This window comes from Salvelinus namaycush, chromosome 20 (genome assembly GCF_016432855.1).
Source record: "Salvelinus namaycush isolate Seneca chromosome 20, SaNama_1.0, whole genome shotgun sequence".
Classification (NCBI taxonomy): Eukaryota; Metazoa; Chordata; class Actinopteri; order Salmoniformes; family Salmonidae; genus Salvelinus; species Salvelinus namaycush.
In genome coordinates this window covers 38,922,830-38,949,158 of record NC_052326.1, presented here as the reverse complement: position 1 = coordinate 38,949,158, position 26,329 = coordinate 38,922,830, and the positions used below count along the sequence as shown (strand labels likewise).

The 26,329-nt window shown below is 42.9% G+C and overlaps 1 protein-coding gene across 12 annotated transcripts in view; it reads right to left on the bottom strand.

The window, feature by feature from the left end:
* Window positions 1-26,329, bottom strand: part of LOC120064617 (calcium-dependent secretion activator 1-like) — a 183,158-nt gene that overhangs the window by 132,353 nt on the left and 24,476 nt on the right. For all 12 annotated transcript variants that reach the window (XM_039015223.1, XM_039015224.1, XM_039015229.1 and 9 more), the window contains exon 2: window positions 6,782-6,895. In XM_039015223.1, the coding sequence (XP_038871151.1) occupies window positions 6,782-6,895 (114 nt within the window). The remainder of the gene's footprint in view (window positions 1-6,781; window positions 6,896-26,329) is intronic.

Sequence of the window (26,329 nt, the reverse complement as noted above, 5' to 3'; positions counted from 1 at the left end):
GTCACGCTCTACAGCGTGACTATCCATCCAAGCAACCGGAGCCCGGTACTCAAAGGAGTGAAGACGATAGGTTTCAGACATTGCCTCCGTCAGGTGTCCCCCAGTCTTCTCCGTTTGGCCATTCGGCACTGAGTAATAGGGCGCCTCTTGGCCAACAAAGCCAAAGCTTGGCTTCTCCTCTTGGCCTTTTGGCCCCACTTTCCCCACAGGATAAAGCCCACCCTCTCCGCCCGCTTGACGCGGAATACCTTGACAAACTCGTCAAGTATTTCCCCACCTTTGACCCCGTTCCAGGTCAGCCAAACGATACTGAGACGTTCCTAGCTGACATAGAGGACGCGTTGGATGGCTACCCGAACGCTACGGGTTCTGACAGGGTTTACCTGTTGAAGCGAACGTCGAATAGACACGTGACAAGGTTCCTTCGCCTACAAGAGCAACACGTGCTAAATGACTACGCTAAACTTGCCACAGCTTTGAAATTAGAATTCAGTGGTTCTGCAACTCGCAAACACGATAGCTCACTGGCTAACACGGTCAAACAAGCTCGGAATGAACACCCACAAGCTTACTATCATAGGCTTCGTTCAGCTTACTTTGGCCTACTCACTGAAACAGGCATGGAAGACCTGTTACCATTTAAACAAATGTTCCTGTCGAACATGTATCCCACCTTCATTACCTACTTGGGCACTGCAGCCCACATTGGCTTGCCTATCTTACAACTCAGAGAGCTTGCAAGCACAGCTTTTGAGGCATCAAAAGCTCGCAATGCCAAGAGCCCTGACCACTCGGTTTTGAAGTTTGACCAGGAGCACTCACTCCAGTCAGAGGGTGCATTATCAGGTATTGGAGCGTTAAGAGATGACGCACAACAACAGTTTCTACCACGAAACCATGATTCCAATAACCTCCGCGGTCGAAATAACTGTAAAGCACGTCGCCATCAAAACGACTACCGCTACAATCGACCTGTTCACTACGTTCCTGCACCCAACCCACACAAAGTGTCAGAGCACAAGGGTAACAAAGGGTTGAAGGATGATCAAAACGTAGACCAATGTTCTCCAGAAGTTCCACTAGGTGAAGAACTAAAGCGAGAAACATTTGAGAAAAGGGTAAAAGATAAGTCACAAGGACTAGACAGGGAATTACCGGACTCCAGGTCCGCAGGAATTAACACCCATAGCAAGGACGTTAAAATTCAAATCCCTCCTGCTTTCACTCGAGACCCTATCCAGGGCCCGATTGACCAAGAAACAAGCCCACGGGCTTCGTCTATAAACTCTGATACAAAGGTTGCGAAGAAAAAGGTCAAACGCTTCGTTAAAGCCAAGCCCACTCAAAATCGTAAAAGTCAATCTGCTTCCACCTTGAACAGAATTGACACATCACGTTGTTGCGAAAGACCACTCCACTTTGTGGGGAATATGTCCACTAAACACGAATCGAAACGACCATACCTGGAAACAGTCCTGGAGGACTGCTTAACTTGTCATGCGCTAATTGATTCGGGTGCGACTATATCACTCATCTCTCAAACATTGTTTGATGATCTAAAAAGGGCTTTGAAGCCAACTAAACGTTGGTTAAAAGTGGAACGATGCGACACTACACTTCGAGGGGTCACTCAGACTACCTCGCCTCTCACATTGAGAGTCATGCTGAAACTACACTTCAAGGACATATCGCTCGTCCACCCTGTGTATGTCACTAGCCTCGAAACTGTACCCCTGCTACTTGGAGCAGACTTGATGGATCGGTTACTCCCATTGATGGATTGGAAAACCAACCAGGTATGGTCACAGGCCACAGTGCCTTCTCCACTGACCACACTGTCTTCCCCTAACGCTAGCTGCAACACAGTCAGTCACGAGGGATATCTGTCAAAAGCACCCCTTGGGAAAAAGACGTTTAAAACCCTCTTGGGGCAGAATCCGATCCAAGGAGATATTACGATATCTCAACACATTCCATCAGCCAACCTGATTGACCATTCTTTTCAGGATTTCGAGCCAGCTGTCTCTGTTAATAAGCAACTTCCCTCCTCCGTGCAGTCGTGCAATACGGTAGTTGAGATGAACTCCTCTTGCCCTTCAGACATTTCCGCAAGCACTGCGGCCGTCTCAGCAAGAAAAACATCGATGCGCAGAGTATACTCTGCTTCCGATGATACACCTTCCGCTTTGTTGGGGACTGTCAACCCTTACAATGACACTAATGGCGTCAGTCCAGCAGCTGACCCGATGATTCCCACTGGTGAAACACTTTGCGATATCACAGACCGATATCCTCGTCTCAGTTCGCAGGTACTGAAGAGGTTGCCACGCGCGGACGCGGTGATGACTGACAGACCTCGACAGCCACTGAGGGTGTTGAAGCACAAACACCAGGAGATTTGGTTGAAAGGTTGCAGCCATTCTCATAATAACGCGGCCACTGACAACTCGTACATAGGGTCCGAACCTTTCGTTTGCGCCTCGGATACCAACACCACATGCTGGTGGGGGGGTCCCGAGACACAAAGGGGGGGAATAGTATCCCAGACCCATGATGAGCCTTATCGAGGCCGGTGGGGGGGTCGAGACTACGGACAACACCGTACGAGGCCGCCAGAGCATAAATCAAATCTAGTTGTAAACTCCCATTTGAGAACAGTGAGGAGCAGACATAATCCCTGTCTAGGGGCCTCTTAGAACACATCTAAGATAGTACTGAGGTGTACCACACTGGTCGTAAAGGAAGTCCAGTGGACTTGTCCACCTCCAAAACAAATGGCAACAATAATCATTCCTTGCCTTGTGTAGTAGTCACTACAAGACAACTAGTAAAATGCTCTAATCATGTATTCCTGTAGGATAACATTTCAGAATAAATCGGTAGGACAACTGGACCCCTTGAGTACCAGTACCAATACCACAGTCAGTCCAGCAACACTCAGTAGGAGGATTAGTAACCTCACAAGTTAAATTGCTATTGATAATAGCAACATAGGAGTCACTCAGGGAAGGGAATCTCCATTGCACTCTTCCAATGGTTAACACACACGCCACTAATAAATAGAATCCTCCGTACAGGAGAAAAAGTTATTAGAAGTCAGGAACCACGATCACACCACGTACGACTGGTCTAATACTTACAGTACTTCCGTCATGAGGTTAGCTCCTCCGTGGATAACATAGCTATGAAGTATATTTCTTCATACCTACTGCCACTACAATAGTGGAAGACAGTGACTGGTAGTAAAACCACTACAGACTCCCTCGACACCAATTCTGACTGACCTCCAGGCATTGACCTGAAAATTACCTGACTACGTCAGACTCATTCTGAACAAGTTGTAATCTGCCAGAATACTTGGTTTCCTTCCCTTGGCATGTGTGCTTGCGTAAGCATAAACGCACATGTACAACGGAACATCCAATTAGGATTTATGCTAGGATCACTTAAGGGTCCGAGCAAAATACCAGCCTTAGTAAAGTTGAACATTTATTTTGAGGCCTTTAACTCTACAGCTACAGCACTCACCAGTTTTCTTCTCAGAAGTCCATAGGTCATCCCTGTAGACTGCCCAAAACTAGTGCCTTACAGCTGTAGACGTATCATATAGTTATCAACTTAGGATAGTACCTTAACCAACACCCCGCAAAGTAGAAGAGCCCTAGATATGACATTAGACAATGCCATGATAGGGTCATTTTGCCAAGTTATTTTGCCAATAACTATATTTTGTTTTGTTTATGCTTTCATTTATTTTGTTTCATTTTCTTCGGCATGTAGAAAGTGATAGCCATAAACAACTTCCCCATACAACCATCAGTTAGTGCCACAACGCCGCTCATTTGGGAGGAAATGTAATGATATATTTCATGAGTGTGTGTGCGTTGTTAACATCTGCCTAAGTTACTGCCCAGATCTTCCAGTCTGGACGACCAGACGACGGGTCCGGAACGGCGATCCCAATCCGGACCTCCGCTGCCCAGCCATGGAGCAGACTTCTTCATTTGCAGACACCCTACCCGGGTCGACCACACCAGAGGGGGGACTGCAACAGCGATCACCAACTGGACATCTGCTGTCCAGCCATGGAGCAGACTTCTTCATTCGCAGAAACCCTACCTGGGTCGACCACCAGATGGGGACCACAACGATGGTCCACAACCAGGACAACCCACGGTCATTTTTGCAACATGCAGGTTAATCGCAAGATTGAACCCAACATGGGGGGACTGTCATGACGTTGGGTTGGGGGTAGGTTTATGACAGTCATAAATACCTCGTTCCCCCTTTTTCTCTCTCCCTACTATAACTGATGTGACATAAGAAAACCCCTTGGTTAACATAGAGATTCTGGGTAACATCAGAAGTTGGGGGAAATGAACTATATTCTGGTAATCCGACCAACTAAACATATGCGGTGGTACTTAAGGTATATTATGTCAGTTCGGTTGCCCTCTGACACATTCTCATCAATGATAGAATGACATAAACTCTACTGTGGAAAGTCTAAACGTCAGAGGTATCGGATTCACATGGAATTGTTGTTTAATTGAAATGTTTGAATATGACATTATTTGTGAAGAGGTGAAATGTAATTTTAGCTTCCAAATGAGAGATCTGTGCTTTCATAAGTTTTCCTCTGCTCACAGTGGCCCGCCCCTGTGAAGAGGCATGGGTTATAAACTTTTCAGACACACCCCTCTCCCTCCACTATAAAGGCCATGAACAAGAATATAACTTCCTGTTCCGGGTACGCTAGGATGACGATCCAGTGTCAGAATGGTTCAGATAATAACTATAGATGAAGCCAACATCAGCATGGACTTTGATTGTGAATGGTATGAACTTTGAACTCGTATTCACTACAGAAGTGATATCTCCTAGCCGTTGAGTTAGCAACAGCTTAAACACAGGTTAGGAAGGACAGTCCAAGTATCCCGTCTACTACACACAACGTATCCCGTGACTACCAGAGACATTCTTCAAAGGACAGAGGACTCGGGTTGGCGACACGGTCCATCTACCACCAACCTACTGAAGCGCAGCTCAGAGTAAATATGTATTGCATTTTCCTCTTCAAATGGGCGGTAATTTAGAATGCATAAGATACTGTATTTACGATAGTACAGCTCGCCTATGTTCAAGTCTCCCGCTCTTTCACTAGGACTCAGCCCCTTCCCTTTGTGTAACAAGCTGTCATATCTATTCCGCCCGCTAGGGACGTTTTTCTGTGTGACGTAATTTGTGATCAAGTTATGATTTAATTGTGTATGTGTGTTTCTGTGTGATTAGTTAGGTATTTAGTAAATAAATAATTAAACCCAATTTTGTATTGCTGATTCAACTTGTTAGCCAGGATTCTTGCAGATAACCAAGGACTTACAACTTTCAGATGAGACTGAATAAAATGACGATTAATGTGACTGTTATGGACGTAAAATCTTACTAAATCTTTAAGAGTTTATTCGAAAGATAACAGCTCTATAAATATTATTTCGTGGTGTCCCTCTCTAGTTAATTAACATTTACATGATTAGTTCAATCAGGTAATATTAATTACGGAGAAATTATTTTATAGAATAGCATGTCATAGCAATTAATCTGGCATAGTCAAAGACACAACACTACCCTCCTGGTCCTTCTTCTCTTTCAATGGTATCATCATTATGCCATTATTATGTATGTACCCACATGTTATTCCCAACAATGGAATCATTATATTTAGCTGTATTAAATGATGTCCAGGACCTAGTGTGTGATGAATAAACCTGTTAGATCACATCCACAGTATGTCCATAATCCAATTATTCTTTGATACATTAACTCCCTCATATCAAGCAAACACCTACCAGACACTTTGTGGAAAAGTGAAGAGAAACTATTATCTAGTGATGTACTATGGTGTTACTTAGCTAGAGCAGACTGTCTGCTTTTCGTCTTACAGACAAACGTTACTGGCTAACAAGTAATTAATCACTCAAAGTCGCACTTGCAAGCTCTCAAGTTTGGCCTGTGCACTCGTGGGACCGATCCTCTCGGCCTTGGCCAAATAGCTGTGCTTTCAACTGGTCTATGCACTCGCAGCACCCATCTTCTGCTTACAGGACGCATCCTCTGCTCTCTCGACTCAGTGTTTACTTGCTCAATGATGTTCCATCTTGCTCAACAACGTCATTTCGCACGCGCTCCATTTTAGAGATCAATTTGACGCCATACTCCTTTGTTTGTTTTTTACGTTGAGGGAGAGGTTATTTTCCTGGCACCACTCCACCCGGGCTCTAACCTCCTCCCTAGAGGCTGTCTCATTGTTGTTGGTAATCGGGCCTACTTGATGATTGAGTTGGAGTCATGCGTAGCCACAGGGCTGAGCACACAACCCTGTTAGGTTATCTCATAGTATTATAAGACTGTGACAGACTCCAGTGCCCCGTTTTTCAAAATTCAATCGGATAGGATTAAAAGCATAGAAATATAATTAATAGAATGGGCATATCACTGACTTGAATGCCTGTTCTATTCATTATATTTCTATGCATTAAATCCCATCTGATTGCCGAAATCCGATCAGATAACTTTTGAAAAACTGGGCTCAGGGGGTGAAGACTGCAAGTTAGTCACAGAGACAGAGACACAGAGACAGAGAGACAGAGAGAGAGAGCTTTAGCTAGCAAAGCTTTACCTAGCAAAGACTTATAGATGACCTGGAGCCAGTGGGATTGGCGATGAGTATGAAGCGAGGGCCAGCCAACGAGAGAGAGAGAGAGAGGTTATGTTATTGTACCTCATAGTAACTCTGGACTGCGTTGATGAAAGCTTCGTCAGCCACTATCTGGGTGTCTCCGTTGAGGAAGGCCTTGAAGCGGTCGTTGGTCTGCCGGAGCTGCTGCTCTGTGATCTGGGGAGGCAGAGAACACATTGAGGACACTTCAATAACACAGCCATATAACACAGAGGACATCTCAATGACAGTGATATTTTATTTATTTATTTCACCTTTATATAACCAGGTAGGCAAGATGAGAACAAGTTCTCATTTACAATTGCGACCTGGCCAAGGTAAAGCAAAGGAGTGCGACACAAACAACAACTCTGAGATCCACATGGAATAAACAAATGTACAGTCAATAACAGAATAGAAAAAATATATATACAGTGTGTGCAAATGAGGTAAGATAAGGGAGGTAAGGCAATAGATAGGCCGTAGTGTCGAAGTAATTACAACTTAGCAATTAAACACTGGAGTGATAGATGCGTAGAAGGTGAATATGCAAGTAGAGATACTGGGGTGCAAAGGAGCAAAAAAAAAAAACATATGGGGATGCGGTAGTTGGATGGGCTATTTACAGATGGGCTATTCCAAGGTATCATTAGATTTGATTGATTTCAGTTTTTGATAATCAAGCATGTTCTATTTTATTTGCAATTTTGCTATTTTATTTGCTATTTTATTTGCAATGATCTGTGAGCTGCTATGACAGCTGATGTTTAAAGTTAGTGAGGGAGATATGAGTCTCCAGCTTCAGTGATTTTTGCAATTCGTTCTAGTCATTGGCAGCAGAGAACTGGAAGGAAAGGCGGCCAAAGGAGGAATAGGCTTTGGGGATGACCAGTGAAATATACCTGCTGGAGCGTGTGCCACGGGTGGGTGCTGCTATGGTGACCAGTGAGCTGAGATAAGGCGGTGCTTTACCTAGCAAAGACTTATAGATGACCTGAAGCCAGTGGGATTGGCGACGAGTATGAAGCGAGGGCCAGCCAACGAGAGCATGCAGGTCGCAGTGGTGGGTAGTATATGGGGCTTTGGTGACAAAACGGATGGCACTGTGATAGACTGCATCCAATTTGCTGAGTGTTGGAGGCTATTTTGTAAATGACATCGCCGAAGTCAAGGATCGGTAGGATAGTCAGTTTTATGAGGGTATGTTTGGCAGCATGAGTGAAGGATGCTTTGCTGCGAAATAGGAAGCCGATTCTAGATTTAATTTTGGATTGGAGATGTTTAATGTGAGTCTGGAAGGAGAGTTTACAGTCTAACCAGACACCTAGGTATTTGTAATTGTCCATATATTCTAAGTCAGAACCGTCCAGAGTAGTGATGCTGGACGGGCGGGCAGGCAGGTGCGGGCAGCGATCGGTTGAAGAGCATGCATTTAGTTTTACTTGCATTTAAGAGCAGTTGCAGGCCACGGAAGGAGCAAACAACAAGTATGGCATTGAAACTCATCTGGAGGTTAGTTAACACAGTGTCCAAAGAAGGGCCTGAAAATAAATAACCAAATTCAACCTAGCTAATTTCGGATTTATACGAAATTGTTTGACTACAGAGGTAGCAAAACTGTACTTCAAATCTATGATACTCCCCCACTTAACATACTGCTTGACTCGTTGGGCCCACGCTTGCTGTACAACATTAAAACCTATTCAGTCTGTCTACAAACAGGCTCTCAAAGTGCTTGAAAGGAAGCCCAATAGCCATCATCACTGTTACATCCTCAGAAAGCATGAGCTCCTGAGTTGGGAAAATCTTGTGCAATACAACCGACGCTTGTATTGTATTCAAGATCCTAAATGGATCCTAAATGGACTGGCTCCACCTCCACTCAGTAGTTTTGTTAAACAGAAAACCCAAACATATGGCAGCAGATCCACAAGGTCTGCCATGAGAGGTAACTGTATAGTTCCCTTAAGGAAAATCACCTTTAGTAAATCCGCTTTCTCTGTGAGAGCTTCCCATGTCTGGAATACACTGCCATCAGACAGACATAACTGCACCACATATCACACTTTCACAAAATGCATGAAGACATGGCTAAAGGTCAATCAGATTTGTGAACATAATCCCTAGCTGTGTATTGTTGCTTTCCATGTTGTCTGTTGTTTGTAGCTTGTGAGGTGTGGAAACACTTTGTTACTTTTATGAATTTTGTCTAGCTGCTTTTTGTTCTATATTGCTCTGTTTGTATGCTATGTCTTGCTTGTCCTATGTTGCTCTGCGTGTGCTCACTGCTCAATGATTGTCTATAGTGTAATTGTTTTTAATTACCTGCCCAGGGACTGCGGTTGAAAATTAGCCGGCTGGCTAAAACCGGCACTTTTACTGAAACGTTGATTAATGTGCACTGTCCCTGTAAAAATAAAATAAATAAACTCAAACTCATACTAAAAATTACAGAATGGTGTCCTCTGCGTAGAGGTGGATCAGAGAATCACCCGCAGCAAGAGCGACATCATTGATGTATACAGAGAAAAGAGTCGGCCCGAGAATTGAACCCTGTGGCACCCCCAAAGAGACTGCCAGAGGTCCGGACAACAGGCCCTCCGATTTGACACACTGAACTCTGTATGAGAAGTAGTTGGTGAACCAGGCGAGGCAGTCATTTGAGAAACCAAGGCTGTTGAGTCTGCCGATAAGAATGTGGTGATTGACAGAGTCAAAAGCCTTGGCCAGGTCGATGAATACGGTTGCACAGTATTGTCTCTCATCGATGGCGGTTATGATATCATTTAGGACCTTGAGCGTGGCTGAGGTGCACCCATGACTAGCTCGGAAACCAGATTGCATAGTGGAGAAGGTAGATGCGATTCAAAATGGTCTGTGATCTGTTCGTTAACTTGGATTTCGAAGACCTCTAGATATGGCAGGGTAGGATAGATATAGGTCTGTAACAGGTTGGGTCTAGAGTGTCTCCCCCTTTGAAGATAGGGGTGACCGTGGCAACTTTCCAATCTTTGGGGATCTCAGACGATACGAAAGAGAGGTTGAACAGGCTAGTAATAGGGGTTGCAACAATTGCAGCGGATAATTTTAGAAAGAGAGGGTCCAGATTGTCTAGCCCAGCTGCTTTGTAGAGGTCCAGATTTTGCAACTCTTTCAGAACATCAACTATCTGGATTTGGGTGAAGGAGAAATAGGGGATGTTTGGGCAAGTTGTTGTGGGGGATGCAGGGCTGTTGGCCGTGTCTGGGGTAGCCAGGAGGAAAGCCTGGCCAGCCGTAGAAAAATGCCTATTGAAATTCTCAATTATCGTGGACTTATCGGTGGTCACAGTGTTTCCTAGCCTCAGTGCAGTGGGCATGTGGGAGGAGGTGCTCTTATTCTCCATGGACTTTACAGTGTCCCCGAACTTTTTGGAGTTTGTGCTACAGGATGCAAATTTCTGTTTGAAAAAGCTAGCCTTTCCTTTCCTAACTGCGTGTGTATATAGGTTCCTAACTTCCCTGAAAAGTTGCATATCGCGGGGCTATTCGATGCGAATGCGGTACGCCATGGGGTGTTTTTGTGGTGGTCAAGGGCAGTTAGGTCTGGAGTAAACCAGGGGCTATATCTGTTCATGATTCAAAAAATTTCGAATAGGGCATGCTTATTTAAGATGGTGAGGAAGGCACTTTTAAAGAATAACCAGGCATCCTCTACTGACGGAATGAGGCCAGGTCGATTCGAAAGGCCTGCTCGCTGAAGTGTTTTGATATCTATGAGGGTGCCCGTGTTTACAAATTTGGGGTTGTAACTGGTAGGTTCATTGATAATTTGTGTGAGATTGAGGGCATCTATCTTAGATTATAGGACGGCCGGAGTGTTAAGCATGTCCCAGTTTAGGTCACCTAACAGTACGAGCTCTGATGATAGATGGGGGGGAATCAATTCACAAGTAGAAGCTCGAATTGTTTGGGCACAGACCTGGATAGCATGACAGAACTCTGCAGGCTATATCTGCAGTAGATTGCAACTCCACCCCCTTTGGCAGCTCTATCTTGTTGGAAAATGTTATAGTTAGGGATGGAAATTTCAGGATTTTTGGTGGCCTTCCTAAGCCAGGATTCAGACACGGCTAGGACATCCGGGTTGGCAGAGTGTGCTAAAGCAGTGAGTAAAACAAACTTAGGGAGGAGGCTTCTAATGTTAACATGCATGAAACCAAGGCTTTTACAGTTACAGAAGTCAACAAATGAGAGCGCCTGGGGAATGGGAGTGGAGCTAGGTGCTGCAGGGCCTTCATTAACCTCTACATCACCAGAGGAACAGAGGAGGAGTAAGATAAGGGTACGGCTAAAGGCTATAAGAACTGGTTGTCTAGTGCATTCGGAGCAGAAAGTAAAGGGAGCAGGTTTCTGGGCGCGGAAGAATAGATTCAAGGCATAATGTACAGACAAGGGAATTGTAGGATGTGAATACAGTGGAGGTAAACCTAGGCATTGAGTGATGATGAGAGAGGTTTTGTCTCTAGAGACATCATTTAGACCAGGTGAGGTCACCGCATGTGTGGGAGGTGAAACAAAAGGGCTAGCTAAGGCATATTGAGCAGGGCTGGAGGCTCTACAGTGAAATAAGACAATAATCACTAACCAAAACAGCAATGGACAAGACATTTGACATTAGGGAGAGGCATGCGTAGCCGAGTGATCATAGGGACCAGTGGGAAGCTTGGCGAGCTGGAGATACGGCGATTCAGAGAGCTAGCGGGCTGGGGCTAGCAGGCTAGCAGAAGGCCCTTAGAGGGACGTCGCGACGGAAGCAGTCTGTTGTAGCCCCCTCGGACGGTTACGTCGGCAGACCAGTCGTGTTGGATCAACAGGGCTCCGTGTAGGCAATAAAAGGGTCCAGGCCAATTGGCAAAATAGGTATTGTAGCCCTAGAAATTCGCTGATGGTCCTCTTCAGCTAACAGTCGATATGCTCTAGACAGCTTGCGGGCCGTGGCTAGCAGGCTAGCGGATGGGCCTTTAGGGGACGTCGTGACAGAGGAGCCTGTTGAAACCCATCTGGCGGATTACGTCAGTAGATCGTGATGGAATCAGTGGGGCTTCGTGTCGGCAGTAAAAATGGGTCCAGGCCAATTGGCAAAATATGTATTGTAGCCCAAGGAGTGGCTGAGTTAGCCAGGAGATGGGCCTAGCACGAGGCTAGTTCCAGGCTCACCGGTGCTTGCTTCGGGACAGAGACGTTAGCCAGGGGGTAGTCACTCGGATAGCAGCTAGCTAGCTGCGATGATCCAGGTCAAAAGGTTCAGAGCTTGCGGTAGGAAACCGGAGATGTGGAGAAAAAGCAGTCCGGTATGCTCTGGGTTGAAGACTGGCAGGAGTTGACCTGACTAAGGTTAGGTGATGACCGCTAGCAGTGGCTAACTGACTAATAGCTGGCTAGCTTCTGTTGAGGGTTCCGGTTTTAAAGTATAGAAAATAGCAGATCCATACCACATTGGGTGAGGCGGGTTGCAGGAGAGTATGTTGAAACTGAGGTTAAAAATATAAAAAATATATACGGAATATATACGAAGGGAAAAAATATATTTATACACGGGACATGACAAGACAAAGACAAAGACGTCTTAACTGCTACGCCATCTTGGATTTATTTGGACAGTGAAGCAAACATTTGTAAATTTGGCTACAGCATTTTGGATTTGAGATCAAATGTTTCATATAAGGAAACAGTACATAATGCCTCCTTTTACTTGAGGGTATTTTCAAACATATCTGTTTTACGGTTTAGAAATACACCTTATGTATTTCACCTTCATCTTAATCTTGTAGTTTTATTGGCAAGTCTGAGAAATTGCTTTTTCTTTGCAACTCTGCCTAGAAGACCAGCATCCCGGAGTTGCCTCTTCACTGTTGAAGCTGCCAGTTGAGGACTTGTGAGGCGTCTGTTTCTCAAACTAGACACTCTAATGTACTTGTCCTCTTGCTCAGTTGTGCACCCGGGGCCTCCCACTTCTATTCTGGTTAGAGCCAGTTTGCATTGTTCTGTGAAGAACGTAGTACACAGGGTTGTACGAGATCTTCAGTTTCTTGGCAATTTCTCGCATGGAATAGCCTTCATTTCTCAGAACAAGAATAGACTGACGTGTTTCAGAAGAAAGTCTTTGTTTCTAGGTATTTTGAGCCTGCAATCGAACCCACAAATGCTGATGCTCAAGATACACAACTAGTCTAAGGAAGGGCAGTTTTATTGCTTCTTTAATCGGAATGACAGTGTTCAGCTATGCTAACAGAATTGTAAAAGGGTTTTGTAATGATCAACTAGCCTTTCAAAATTATAAACTTGGATAAGCTAACACAACGTGCCATTGGAACACAGGAGTGATGGTTGTTGATAATGGGCTTCTGTGCGCCTATGTAGATATTCCATTGAAAATCAGCCGTTTCCAGCTACAATAGTAATTTACAACATTAACATTGTCTACACTGTATTTCAGATCAATTTGATGTCATTTTAAGACAAAAAATGTAATTTTCTTACAAAAACAAGGACATTTTTAAGTGACCCCAAACCTTTGAACGGTAGTGTAAAAATACCCTAAAATAAAAGGTGACATTCTGTATTGTTGCCACATATGAAAGATTTGATCTGAAATACAAAATGCTGGAGTAGAGTCAATTTCACAAATGTTTTCTTCGCTGTACAAATAAATATGGAGGGGAGTGTAGTTCCCTGTTTAGAGAAGATACATGTTTGGGGTGTTTTATAGCTCTTGATTTGATTGCTTCTGACAAGGTAGGAAGGTTTGTAGTGCTGAGCATAAGAAAACAATCTGCATATAAACTGTACATTTCTAATGATGGTCTTTCTAATCATCATTTCTAATGATGGCCTATCTGAAATATATCTGAAATATGTTATATTGCACCTTCTTTCTTTGCTAGGATTTGTGCAGACTTCTGGCGCCGACAGAGATGGCTGCCTAGCTTCGCGTTCCTAGGAAACTATGCAGTATTTAGATTTTTTATATATTATTTCTTACATTGTTACCCCAGAAAATCTTACGTTTTATTACATACAGCCAGGAGGAACTATTGGATATAAGCGCAACGTCAACTCACTAACATTACGACCAGGAATACGACTTTCCCTAAGCTGATCCTATGTTTGGTCCACCACCCAGGACAATGGATCGGATCCCAGCCGCCGACTAAAAACAACGGCGCCGCAGAAGGGGCAGACGGAGCGGTCTTCTTGTCAGGCTCCGTAGACGGGCACATCGCCCACAGCTCCCGAGTATACTACTTGCCAATGCCCAGTCTCTTGACAACAAGGTAGACGAAATCCGAGCAAGGGTTGACTTCCAGAAAGACATCAGAGGTTGTAACGTTCTTTGTTTCACGGAAACATGGCTCGCTCGGGATGTATTATCAGAGTCGGTACAGCCACCTGGTTTCTTCACGCATCGCGCTGATAGAAACAAACATCTCTCTGGTAAGAAGAAGGGCGGGGGTGTATGCCTTATGATTAACGAGACGTGGTGTGATTATAACAACATAGAGGAACTCAAGTCCTTTAGTTCACCTGACCTAGAATTCCTTAAAATCAAATGCCGACCGCATTATCTACCAAGGGAATTCTCTTCGATTATAATTACAGTTGTGTATATCCCCCCCAAGCAGACACCTCGACGGCCCTGGAAGAACTTAATTGGACTCTATATAAACTAGAAACCACAAATCCTAAGGCTGCATTGATTTTAGCTGGGGATTTTAACAAGGCTAATCTGAAAACAAGGCTTCCAAAATTGTATCAGCATATCGAATGAGCGACCCAGGCTGGCAAAACCCTGGATCATTGTTATTCTAACTTCCGCAATGCATACAAAGCCCTCCCCAGGCCTCCTTTTGGAAAATCTGACCACGACTCCATTTTGTTGCTTCCAGCCTATAGACAGAAACTAAAACAGGAAGCGCCCGTGCTCAGGTCTGTTCAATGCTGTTCTAGTTCAACGTGGACTGGGATATGTTCCGCATAGCGGCGGACAATAACATTGATGAATACGCTGATTCGGTGAGCGAGTTTATTAGCAAGTGCATCAGTGATGTTGCACCCACAGCGACTATTAAAACCTTCCCCAACCAGAAACTGTGGATTGATGGCAGCATTCGCACAAAACTGAAAGCGCGAACCACGGCTTTTAATCAGGGCAAGGTGACCAGAAACATGACCGAATACAAACAGTGTAGCTATTCCCTGCGCAAAGGCAATCAAACAAGCTAAGTCAGTATAGTCAGTATAGAGACAAAGTAGAGTCACAATTCAACGGCTCAGACACGAGAAGTATGTGGCAGGGTCTACAGTCAATCACGGACTACAAAAAGAAAACCAGCCCCGTCGCAGACCACGATGTCTTGCTCCCAGACAAACTAAACAACTTCTTTGCATGCTTTGAGGACAATACAGTGCCACCGACACGGCCCGCTACCAAAACCTGTGGGCTCTCCTTCACTGAGGCCAACGTGAGTAAAACATTTAAACATGTTAACCCTCGCAAGGCTGCCGGCCCAGACGGCATCCCTAGTCACGTCCTCAGAGCACGCACATACCAGCTGGCTGGTGTGTTTACGGACATATTCAATCAATCCTTATCCCAGTCTGCTGTTCCCACATGCTTCAAGAGGGCCACCATTGTTCCTGTTCCCAAGAAAGCTAAGGTAACTGAGCTAAATGACTATCACCATGTAGCACTTACTTCAGTCATCATGAAGTACTTTGAGAGACTAGTCAAGGCCCATATCACCTCCACCCTACCTGACATCCTAGACCCAATCCAATTTATTTACCGCCCCAATAGGTCCACAGACGACGCAATCGCAATCACACTGCACACTGCCCTAACCCATCTGGACAAGAGGAATACCTATGTAAGAATGCTGTTCATCAACTACAGCTCAGCATTTAACACCATATTACCCTCCAAATTCATCATTAAACTCGAGACCCTGGGTCTCGACACTGCCCTGTGCAACTGGATCCTGGAGTTCCTGACGGGCCACCCCCAGGTGGAGAGGGTAGGAAACAACATCTCCACCCCGCTGATCCTCAACACTGGGGCCCGACAAGGGTGCGTTCTCAGCCCTCTCCTGTACTCCCTGTTCACCCATGACTGCGTGGCCATGCACGCCTCCAACTCAATCATCAAGTTTGCAGACGACACTACAGTGATAGGCTTGATTACCAACAACGACGAGACTGCCTACAGGGAGGATGTGAGGGCCCTCGGAGTGTGGTGTCAGGAAAACTACCTCACGCTCAATGTCAACAAAACAAAGGAGATGATCGTGGACTTCAGGAAACAGCAGAGGGAGCAGCCCCTTATCCACATCGACGGGACAGTAGTGGAGAAGGTGGAAAGTTTTAAGTTCCTCGGCGTACACATCACGGACAAACTGAAATGGTTCACCCACACAGACAGCGTGGTGAAGAAGGCGCAGGAGATCCTCTTTAACCTCAGGAGGCTGAAGAAATTCGACTTGTCACCTAAAACACTCACAAACTTTTACAGATGCACAATCGAGAGCATCCTGTCGGGCTGTATCACCGCCTGGTATGGCAACTGCTCCGCCCACAACCGTAAGGCTCTCCAGAGGGTAGTGAGGTCTGCACAACGCATCACCGGGGGCAAACTACCTGCCCTCCAGGACACCTACACCACCCGATGTCACAGGAAGGCCAAAAAGGTCATCAAGGACAACAACCACCCGAGCCACTGCCTGTTCACCCCGCTATCATCCAGAAGGCGAGGTCAGTACAGGTGCATCAAAGCTGGCACCGAGAGAATGAAAATCAGCTTCTCTCTCAAGTACATCAGACTGTTAAACAGTCATCACTAACATTGAGTGGCTGCTGCCAACATACTGACTCATCTCTAGCCACTTTAATAATAAAAAATCGGATGTAATAAATGTATTACTAGCCACTTTAAACAATGCCACTTTATAGAATGTTTACATACCCTACATTACTCATCTCATATGTATATACTGTACTCTATACCATCTACTGCATCTTGTCTATGCCGTTCGGCCATCGCTCATCCATATATTTTTATGTACATATTCTTTTTCATTCCTTTACACTTGTGTGTATAAGGTAGTTGTTGTGAAATTATTAGATTACTTGTTAGATATTACTGCATGGTTGGAACTAGAAGCACAAGCATTTCGCTACACTCGCGTTAACATCTGCTAACCATTTGTATGTGACAAATAAATTTGATCTGATGTAATGTAATCTCTCACTAAAGCACAACTGAATCATCTTTAAGAATTATTTCACAGAGAAATCCTGGGTATATAAGGAGGAAAAACTAATTTTGAACAATTATGACTGATAACAGGAGCAAGATGATCAGAAATACCTCTTTGTTATAATGTAACTATTTTAGACAACCCTGTCATGTTCTGTTAATCCTAGTTTATACAATACATAGATTGAATGGTCCACACTGTAATAAAAATTACAACATCTTTCTTTTTCATGTCCTGTCGATGACAAGAAGATATTTGTATATGCATTTGCTCTCAATGCTTTATGAGCCCCTCAGACCACGTAGCTATCTTTTATTAAAACATGAAATCAAAGTTGGGTGTGTGCTCTGCAGGCATTACTTTGGACTACACTTTGACACTTTAGTTCAGCAGCCACCTCAGCGTCACCATGTGTATTGGTATTTCCAGTGGTGGAAAAAGCATCCCATTTTCATACTTGAGTAAAAGTAAAGATACCTCTCAATTGTTGAGAGGGTGAGCTTATGGTTGTGTGGGGGTAAGGGCTGAATGTGTGTGGGTGTATGTGTGTATCCCACAACTGTTGCGAAGGAAGAAGTAAAAGATGTTAGGGACTATAGAGGATGATTCACAGCAATATGTAATAAAAATAGAGGTGAGGGCGATGGAAATGCATTTGGCAATGGATCTGCTTCGGTTCGGTGGATGGCGCTGTGTGCACTTTCTGAAGGATGGATCCCAGTCGGTCCGGGGCTGTGCGATGCGGGGGGTCGGGGGTGGTCTGCCGGTCATTGGGATGACAACCCAACTCGAGATGGGGGCTTTTGGCGGGTGGAATAGTGGGGACCAATTGGAGGTTTGCTTAGTGGAGATGCAAATGTCATGGTACAACTATATAGACACTCAATCATTATGTTACTTTTTAATAGGACGTTTACAAACATATATTTTGATAAAAATAATTGAAAGGTGTGTCTCATTATGGTAAGTGGTGAAATAAGTATAGCCAGTTACAATTGTAATGGCTTAGCAGATAATAAGAAAAGACGATCAGTATTTACCTGGCTAAAAGAGAAGGATTATAATATCTACTGTTTACAGGAAACCCATTCGACAGTTTTAGATGAAGTTTTGTGGAAAAAGAACTGGGGGGGCGAAATATATTTCTCCCATGGGCAAAGAAATTCAAAAGGGGTGATGGTTTTAATTAATAATAACTTTGATCCAAATGTGCAACTTGTCCAAACAGATCCTCAAGGTAGATGGATTATTTTAAATATGTTATTGGACAATAAACATATATGGCTTATTAACCTATACGGTCCGAATAATGATGATCCAAGCTTCTTTGACAATATATATAAGAATGTATCAACTCTACAAGCAACACTAGACTCTATTATTATAGTGGGAGATTTTAATACGGTCTTAAATACCTCTATGGACCGGAAAGGAAATCACACTACAAACTATCACCCTCAGGCACTTAAGGAAATCAGGAATGTCATGGATATATTGGAATTAGTGGATATATGGAGACTTAAATACCCTGACCTAGTGAGATATACATGGCGGAGGCTTAATCAAGCTAGTCGCCTTGACTACTTTCTTATATCATTCTCTCTGGCACCAAAAGTTAAAAAGTGTTTGATAGGGGACAGAATGCGGTCGGACCATCACATAATTGGCATATATATTACTCTTACAGAATTTCCACGTGGGCGAGGATATTGGAAATTTAATCAAAGCCTACTAGATGATAAATTGTTTAGAACTAGGACAGAAGAATTTATAACTGACTTTTTTAGACATAACATAGGTACAGCAGATCCCCATATTGTATGGGACACTTTTAAGTGTGGCTTTAGAGGCCATGCAATTCAGTACTCATCTATAAAACAAAAGCAATTTCGATCAAAAGAGTCCATATTAACAAAGGAAATTGAAGGACTAACAGTACAGTTAGATAACAATAAAAACGGTACCATAGAGGCACAGAATAAGTTAGAGGAAAAACAAAAAGAAATGGAGGAACTTATTCAAGAAAGATCCAGTGTAATATATTACAAAAATAAAGCGAACTGGATGGAATATGGGGAAAAATGCACCAAATTCTTTTTCAATCTTCAATATAGAAATGCTACCAAAAAAAACGTATTAAAACTTGTTACAAATGATGGAGTCACGCATGATTCACCAAATGATATTTTGAAAGAGGAAGTAAAGTACTTTAAGAATATATTTTCGTTTCAGGCTCCTCCATCTCCACTAACTGAAACTAATTGTATGGATTTTTTCCCTAATAATAATGTAAAATTAACATCTGTACAGAAAGACTCATGTGAAGGCCTAATTACAGAGGAGGAACTACTTGATGCAATTGGGGCCTTTAAGGATGGGAAAACTCCAGGACTGGATGGCATACCAGTGGAAGTATACAAACATTTTTTTGATATACTCAAAGGACCATTATTAGCTTGTTTTAACCACTCCTATATAAATGATAGATTATCAGACACGCAACAAGAAGGTGTGATATCATTATTACTGAAACAGGACCCAAGTGGTATATATAAAGATCCAGTCCATTTAAAAAATTGGAGACCTCTTACACTTCAGTGTTGTGATGCAAAAATCCTAGCAAAATGCTTGGCGCATAGAATAAAAAAAGTTTTGTCAGATATTATTCATCCTAATCAGACAGGTTTTTTACATGGACGATACATTGGAGATAATATAAGGCAAGTACTGGAAACAATAGAACACTATGAAATATCGGGGACACCAGGCCTGGTTTTCATAGCTGATTTTGAAAAGGCTTTTGATAAAGTACGACTGGAGTTTATATATAAATGCCTAGAATATTTCAATTTTGGGGAATCTCTTATAAAATGGGTAAAAATTATGTATAGTAACCCTAGGTGTAAAATAGTAAATAATGGCTACATCTCAGAAAGTTTTAAACTATCTAGAGGAGTAAAACAAGGTTGTCCACTATCGGCATATCTATTTATTATTGCCATCGAAATGTTAGCTGTTAAAATTAGATCAAACATTAATATTAAGGGATTAGAAATCCAGGGCCTAAAAACTAAGGTGTCATTGTACGCTGATGATTCATGTTTTCTTTTAAAACCACAACTAGAATCTCTCCACGGCCTCTTAGAGGATCTAGATACATTTGCTATCCTCTCTGGATTAAAACCAAATTATGATAAATGTACCATATTACGTATTGGATCACTAAAAAATACACATTTTACATTGCCATGTAGTTTACCAATTAAATGGTCTGACGGTGATGTGGACATACTCGGTATACAAATCCCAAAAGAAAGAAATGATCTCACTCCAATAAATTTTTATAGAAAGTTAGCAAAAATAGATAAGATCTTGCTACCATGGAAAGGAAAATACCTGTCTATTTGTGGGAAAATCACCCTGATTAACTCTTTAATCATATCACAGTTTACCTATTTGCTTATGGTTTTGCCTACACCTAGTGACCTGCTTTTTAAATTATATGAACAAAAAATATTCAATTTTATTTGGAACGGCAAGCCAGATAAAATTAAAAGGGCCTATTTATATAACGAATATGAATTCGGAGGGCAGAAATTATTAAATATTAAAGCATTAGACCTCTCACTAAAGGCATCAGTCATACAAAAGTTATACTTAAATCCAAACTGGTTCTCTAGTAGATTGGTACGAATGTCTCATCCTATGTTCAAGAAGGGCCTTTTTCCCTTTATTCAGATTACACCTGCTCACTTTCGGTTGCTTGAAAAGGAAATAATCTCCAAAATATCTTTATTTTTTAAGCAAGCCTTAGAAAGTTGGTTGCAATTTCAGTTTAATCCACCTGAAAGGACGGAACAAATGGTACAACAAATCTTGTGGTTAAATTCAAATATAGTAATTGATAAAAAAACTGTATTTATCGAAGAAATGTTTAAAAAAGGTATAATTTTTGTGAATGATATCATAAATAGGACTGGTGGAGTAATGTCACACATGCAGCTAACACAGACATATGGAAATGTCTGCTCTACCCAAAATTACAACCAATTAATTGCAGCATTACCACAAAAATGGAAGAGGCAGGTGGAAGGGGATAAAAGTAAGGAACTTGTATGTCGGCCTTATATTAAAGAACATAAATGGTTAAAGAAAAGTGTGATAAATAAAAACATATACCAATTTCATTTAAGGACCAAAAAACTTACAGCTGTGCCATATAAATTGCAAAATAGTTGGGAAGAGATTTTCGATGTACCCATTCCATGGCACATGGTGTATGAATTGATACGCAAAACAACGCCGGATTCAAAACTTCGAATTTTTCAATTTAAATTATTGTACAAAATTCTTGCAACTAATAGAATGTTATATATATGGGGGATACAATCTTCCCAGCTCTGTAGATTCTGCTGTGAGGAGGCAGAGTCATTAGACCATTTATTTTGGTATTGTCCGCATGTAGCTCGTTTTTGGTCACAGGTCCAGGAATGGTTGAAGAATTGCAACATTTGCGTAGAACTAACGCTACAGATAGCAATACTGGGGGATTTGAAAAGCCATAGTCAATCAATCAATAATATAATAATTATTTTAGCAAAAATGTTTATTTTTAATTTACAATCCGTGGAAGCTATGAGAATAGGAAGATTCAAATCTTTTGTGAAGCATCACAGCACAGTTGAAAAATATATGGCAAATAAAAATCCGAAATGGATGATGTTGGAAGATAGATGGGAAAGGTTGAGTGGAGCTGAAGGGTGGGACTAATAACAAGATAAACAATGTAGGGCATACGGGATCTGTGAAATGTGTATAGGTGCGGAGCTATTGTGAAATAGCACAGTTACAAGTGGAAATCAAACTGGATGGACAACAGAAATAGAGGAAGGACTAAGAACAAACAAGAGAGAACTATTATAAAGTAGACTGTGTCTGTAAAATGTGTATAAGATGTATAAATTGAAGGTAAAAACAGAAATGTTTATTAGTTTACTCCAATTGGGGGATCGGTGGTAGGGTTTGCGGGGAATAATAATAAAGGTATACTCTTTAAAAAAGTATGTATGTCTATGTAGGTATGTGTATGTATATATGTGTATATGTATGCATACGTGAATGGATATATATATTTACCCAAAAAAATATGGGGGATTGGAAATGATGCAGACAATTACATTGGAAGCAACATTCTTTCCGCAATATTAAGCTGATCCACCCCCCAAGAAAAAAAAAAAAAAAAAAAAAAAAAAAAAAAGATACCTTAATAGAAAATGACTCAAGTAAAAGTGAAAGTCTCCCAGTAAAATACTACTTGAGTAAAAGTCTAAAAGTATTTGGTTTTAAATATACTTAAGTATCGAAAGTACATTGAATTGATAAAATATACTTATATTAAGCAAACCAGATGGCACCATTTTTTTGTTTTTATTTTATTTGCGGATAGCCAGGGGCACACTCCAACAAACGAATCATGTGTGTTTAGTGAGTCCGCCAGATCAACCAAAAAACTCTCCTCTGACAAGACAACCTTTCTGAGAGAAAAAGATAGGGAATAGAAAGAGAGAGAGACAGACGTACGGACAGAGACAGACGGACAGGCAGATATAGATAGATAGATAGATAGATAGATAGATAGATAGATAGATAGATAGATAGATAGATAGATAGATAGATAGATAGATAGATAGATAGATAGATAGATAGATAGATAGATAGATAGATAGATAGATAGATAGATAGATAGATAGACAGATAGACAGATAGACAGATAGACAGATAGATAGAGGAAGAAAAATATGGTGTAGAGATCAATACTTGAGATTCGGAATCTGTGGTTTGTCTCTCTACCCCAACAGCTGCTAGAGCAGAAGAGAGTGGAGAAGCTCTGACTCGTCCTTGCTCTGTCCTAATACGCACACAAACACACACATACACACATGCACTTGTCCTACTTGTCCCTGCTCTGTCCTAATAGACCGCAGTGTTCAAGGACCATGCAGAGGTGCAGAGATGTTAATATTCACCCGTATGCCAATCAGGGCTGTTCTAGCAGAATGTTATAAGTCAGTAGCTGGCCACGCACGAACGCACGCACGCACGCGCGCGCACGCACGAACGCACGCACGCACACACACACACACACACACACACACACACACACACACACACACACACACACACACACACACACACACACACACACACACACACACACACACACACACTCGTCCTTGGCTGTCCTCTCTCGGAAGAGGGCATGTGTCTTCAATCGTCACAGATGGAGAGGAGACAGGGAACACAGGACACACCCCTTATTGACAACTGGGCTCGGCTCTCTGTTTTCATTTGCTCGAACGTGATTATATTTATTGTCCAAAGGTTATGTCATGTGTTCAGTGTACCAACACTGTACCAACACTGTACCATACACCATACACTGTACCATACTGTACCATACTAATTAGAGTGTCTATAGCTACAGTAGACTATTCCTGAGGCAAGCTTACTGTAACAGGCAGGCAGCCAGATACCATGTTGCCCTCCTGGGTCAGACAATCTGGGAGCAAAGGAGACAGCAAAGACGACACCATTCCTATTGTTTGTGTAAATGCAAACCTAAATTCAACACAGAGGTCACACGTCTCACGAAGGTCTTGTGTGGTGTACAGTAGTAGTAGGGTCTGGTGTAGTGTACAGTAGTAGTAGGGTCTGGAGTAGTGTACAGTAGTAGTAGGGTCTGGTGTAGTGTTCAGTAGTAGTAGGGTCTGGTCTAGTGTTCAGTAGTAGTAGGGTCTGGTGTAGTGTACAGTAGTAGTAGGGTCTGGTGTAGTGTACAGTAGTAGTAGGGTCTGGTGTAATGTACAGTAGTAGTAGGGTCTGGTGTAGTGTACAGTAGTAGTAGGGTCTGGTGTAGTGTACAGTAGTAGTAGGGTCTGGAGTAGTGTACAGAAGTAGTAGGGTCTGGTGTAGTGTACAGTAGTAGTAGGGTCTGGAGTAGTGTACAGTAGTAGTAGGGTCTGGAGTAGTGTACAGAAGTAGTAGGGTCTGGTGTAGTGTACAGTAGTAGTAGGGTCTGGTGTAGTGTTCAGTAGTAGTAGGGTCTGGTGTAGTGTACAGTAGTAGTAGATTCTGGTGTAGTGTACAGTAGTAGTAGATTCTGGTGTAGTGTACAGTAGTAGTAGGGTCTGGTGTAGTGTTCAGTAGTAGTAGGGTCTGGTGTAGTGTACAGTAGTAGTAGGGTCTGGTGTAGTGTACAGTAGTAGTAGATTCTGGTGTAGTGTACAGTAGTAGTAGGGTCTGGTGTAGTGTACAGTAGTAGTAGGGTCTGGAGTAGTGTACAGTAGTAGTAGGGTATGGAGTAGTGTACAGTAGTAGTAGGGTCTGGTGTAGTGTTCAGTAGTAGTAGGGTCTGGTGTAGTGTACAGTAGTAGTAGGGTCTGGAGTAGTGTACAGAAGTATTAGGGTCTGGTGTAGTGTACAGTAGTAGTAGGGTCTGGAGTAGTGTACAGTAGTAGTAGGGTCTGGTGTATTGTTCAGTAGTAGTAGGGTCTGGTGTAGTGTACAGTAGTAGTAGGGTCTGGTGTAGTGTACAGTAGTAGTAGGGTCTGGAGTAGTGTTCAGTAGTAGTAGGGTCTGGTGTAGTGTTCAGTAGTAGTAAGGTCTGGTGTAGTGTACAGTAGTAGTAGGGTCTGGAGTAGTGTACAGAAGTAGTAGGGTCTGGTGTAGTGTACAGTAGTAGTAGGGTCTGGAGTAGTGTTCAGTAGTAGTAGGGTCTGGAGTAGTGTTCAGTAGTAGTAGGGTCTGGTGTAATGTACAGTAGTAGTAGGGTCTGGTGTAGTGTTCAGTAGTAGTAGGGTCTGGTGTAGTGTACAGTAGTAGTAGGGTCTGGTGTAGTGTACAGTAGTAGTAGGGTCTGGTGTAGTGTACAGTAGTAGTAGGGTCTGGTGTAGTGTTCAGTAGTAGTAGGGTCTGGAGTAGTGTTCAGTAGTAGTAGGGTCTGGTGTAGTGTACAGTAGTAGTAGGGTCTGGTGTAGTGTACAGTAGTAGTGGGGTCTGGAGTAGTGTACAGTAGTAGTAGGGTCTGGAGTAGTGTTCAGTAGTAGTAGGGTCTGGTGTAGTGTACAGTAGTAGTAGGGTCTGGAGTAGTGTACAGTAGTAGTAGGGTCTGGTGTAGTGTACAGTAGTAGTAGGGTCTGGAGTAGTGTTCAGTAGTAGTAGGGTCTGGTGTAGTGTACAGTAGTAGTAGGGTCTGGTGTAGTGTACAGTAGTAGTAGGGTCTGGTGTAGTGTACAGTAGTAGTAGGGTCTGGAGTAGTGTTCAGTAGTAGTAGGGTCTGGTGTAGTGTACAGTAGTAGTAGGGTCTGGTGTAGTGTACAGTAGTAGTAGGGTCTGGAGTAGTGTACAGTAGTAGTAAGGTCTGGTGTAGTGTACAGTAGTAGTAGGGTCTGGAGTAGTGTTCAGTAGTAGTAGGGTCTGGTGTAGTGTACAGTAGTAGTAGGGTCTGGTGTAGTGTACAGAAGTAGTAGGGTCTGGTGTAGTGTACAGTAGTAGTAGGGTCTGGTGTAATGTACAGAAGTAGTAGGGTCTGGTGTAGTGTTCAGTAGTAGTAGGGTCTGGTGTAGTGTACAGTAGTAGTAGGGTCTGGTGTAGTGTACAGTAGTAGTAGGGTCTGGAGTAGTGTAGAGTAGTAGTAGGGTCTGGTGTAGTGTACAGTAGTAGTAGGGTCTGGTGTAGTGTACAGAAGTAGTAGGGTCTGGTGTAGTGTTCAGTAGTAGTAGGGTCTGGTGTAGTGTACAGTAGTAGTAGGGTCTGGAGTAGTGTACAGAAGTAGTAGGGTCTGGTGTAGTGTACAGTAGTAGTAGGGTCTGGAGTAGTGTACAGTAGTAGTAGGGTCTGGTGTAGTGTTCAGTAGTAGTAGGGTCTGGTGTAGTGTACAGTAGTAGTAGGGTCTGGTGTAGTGTACAGTAGTAGTAGGGTCTGGTGTAGTGTTCAGTAGTAGTAGGGTCTGGTGTAGTGTACAGTAGTAGTAGGGTCTGGTGTAGTGTACAGTAGTAGTAGGGTCTGGAGTAGTGTACAGTAGTAGTAGGGTCTGGTGTAGTGTTCAGTAGTAGTAGGGTCTGGTGTAGTGTTCAGTAGTAGTAGGGTCTGGTGTAGTGTACAGTAGTAGTAGGGTCTGGTGTAGTGTACAGCAGTAGGGTCTGGTATAATGTACAGTAGTAGTAGGGTATGGTGTATTGTGGTAGTAGGGTCTGGTGTAGTGTACAGTAGTAGTAGGGTCTGGTATAGTGTATTGTAGTAGCAGGGTCTGGTGTAGT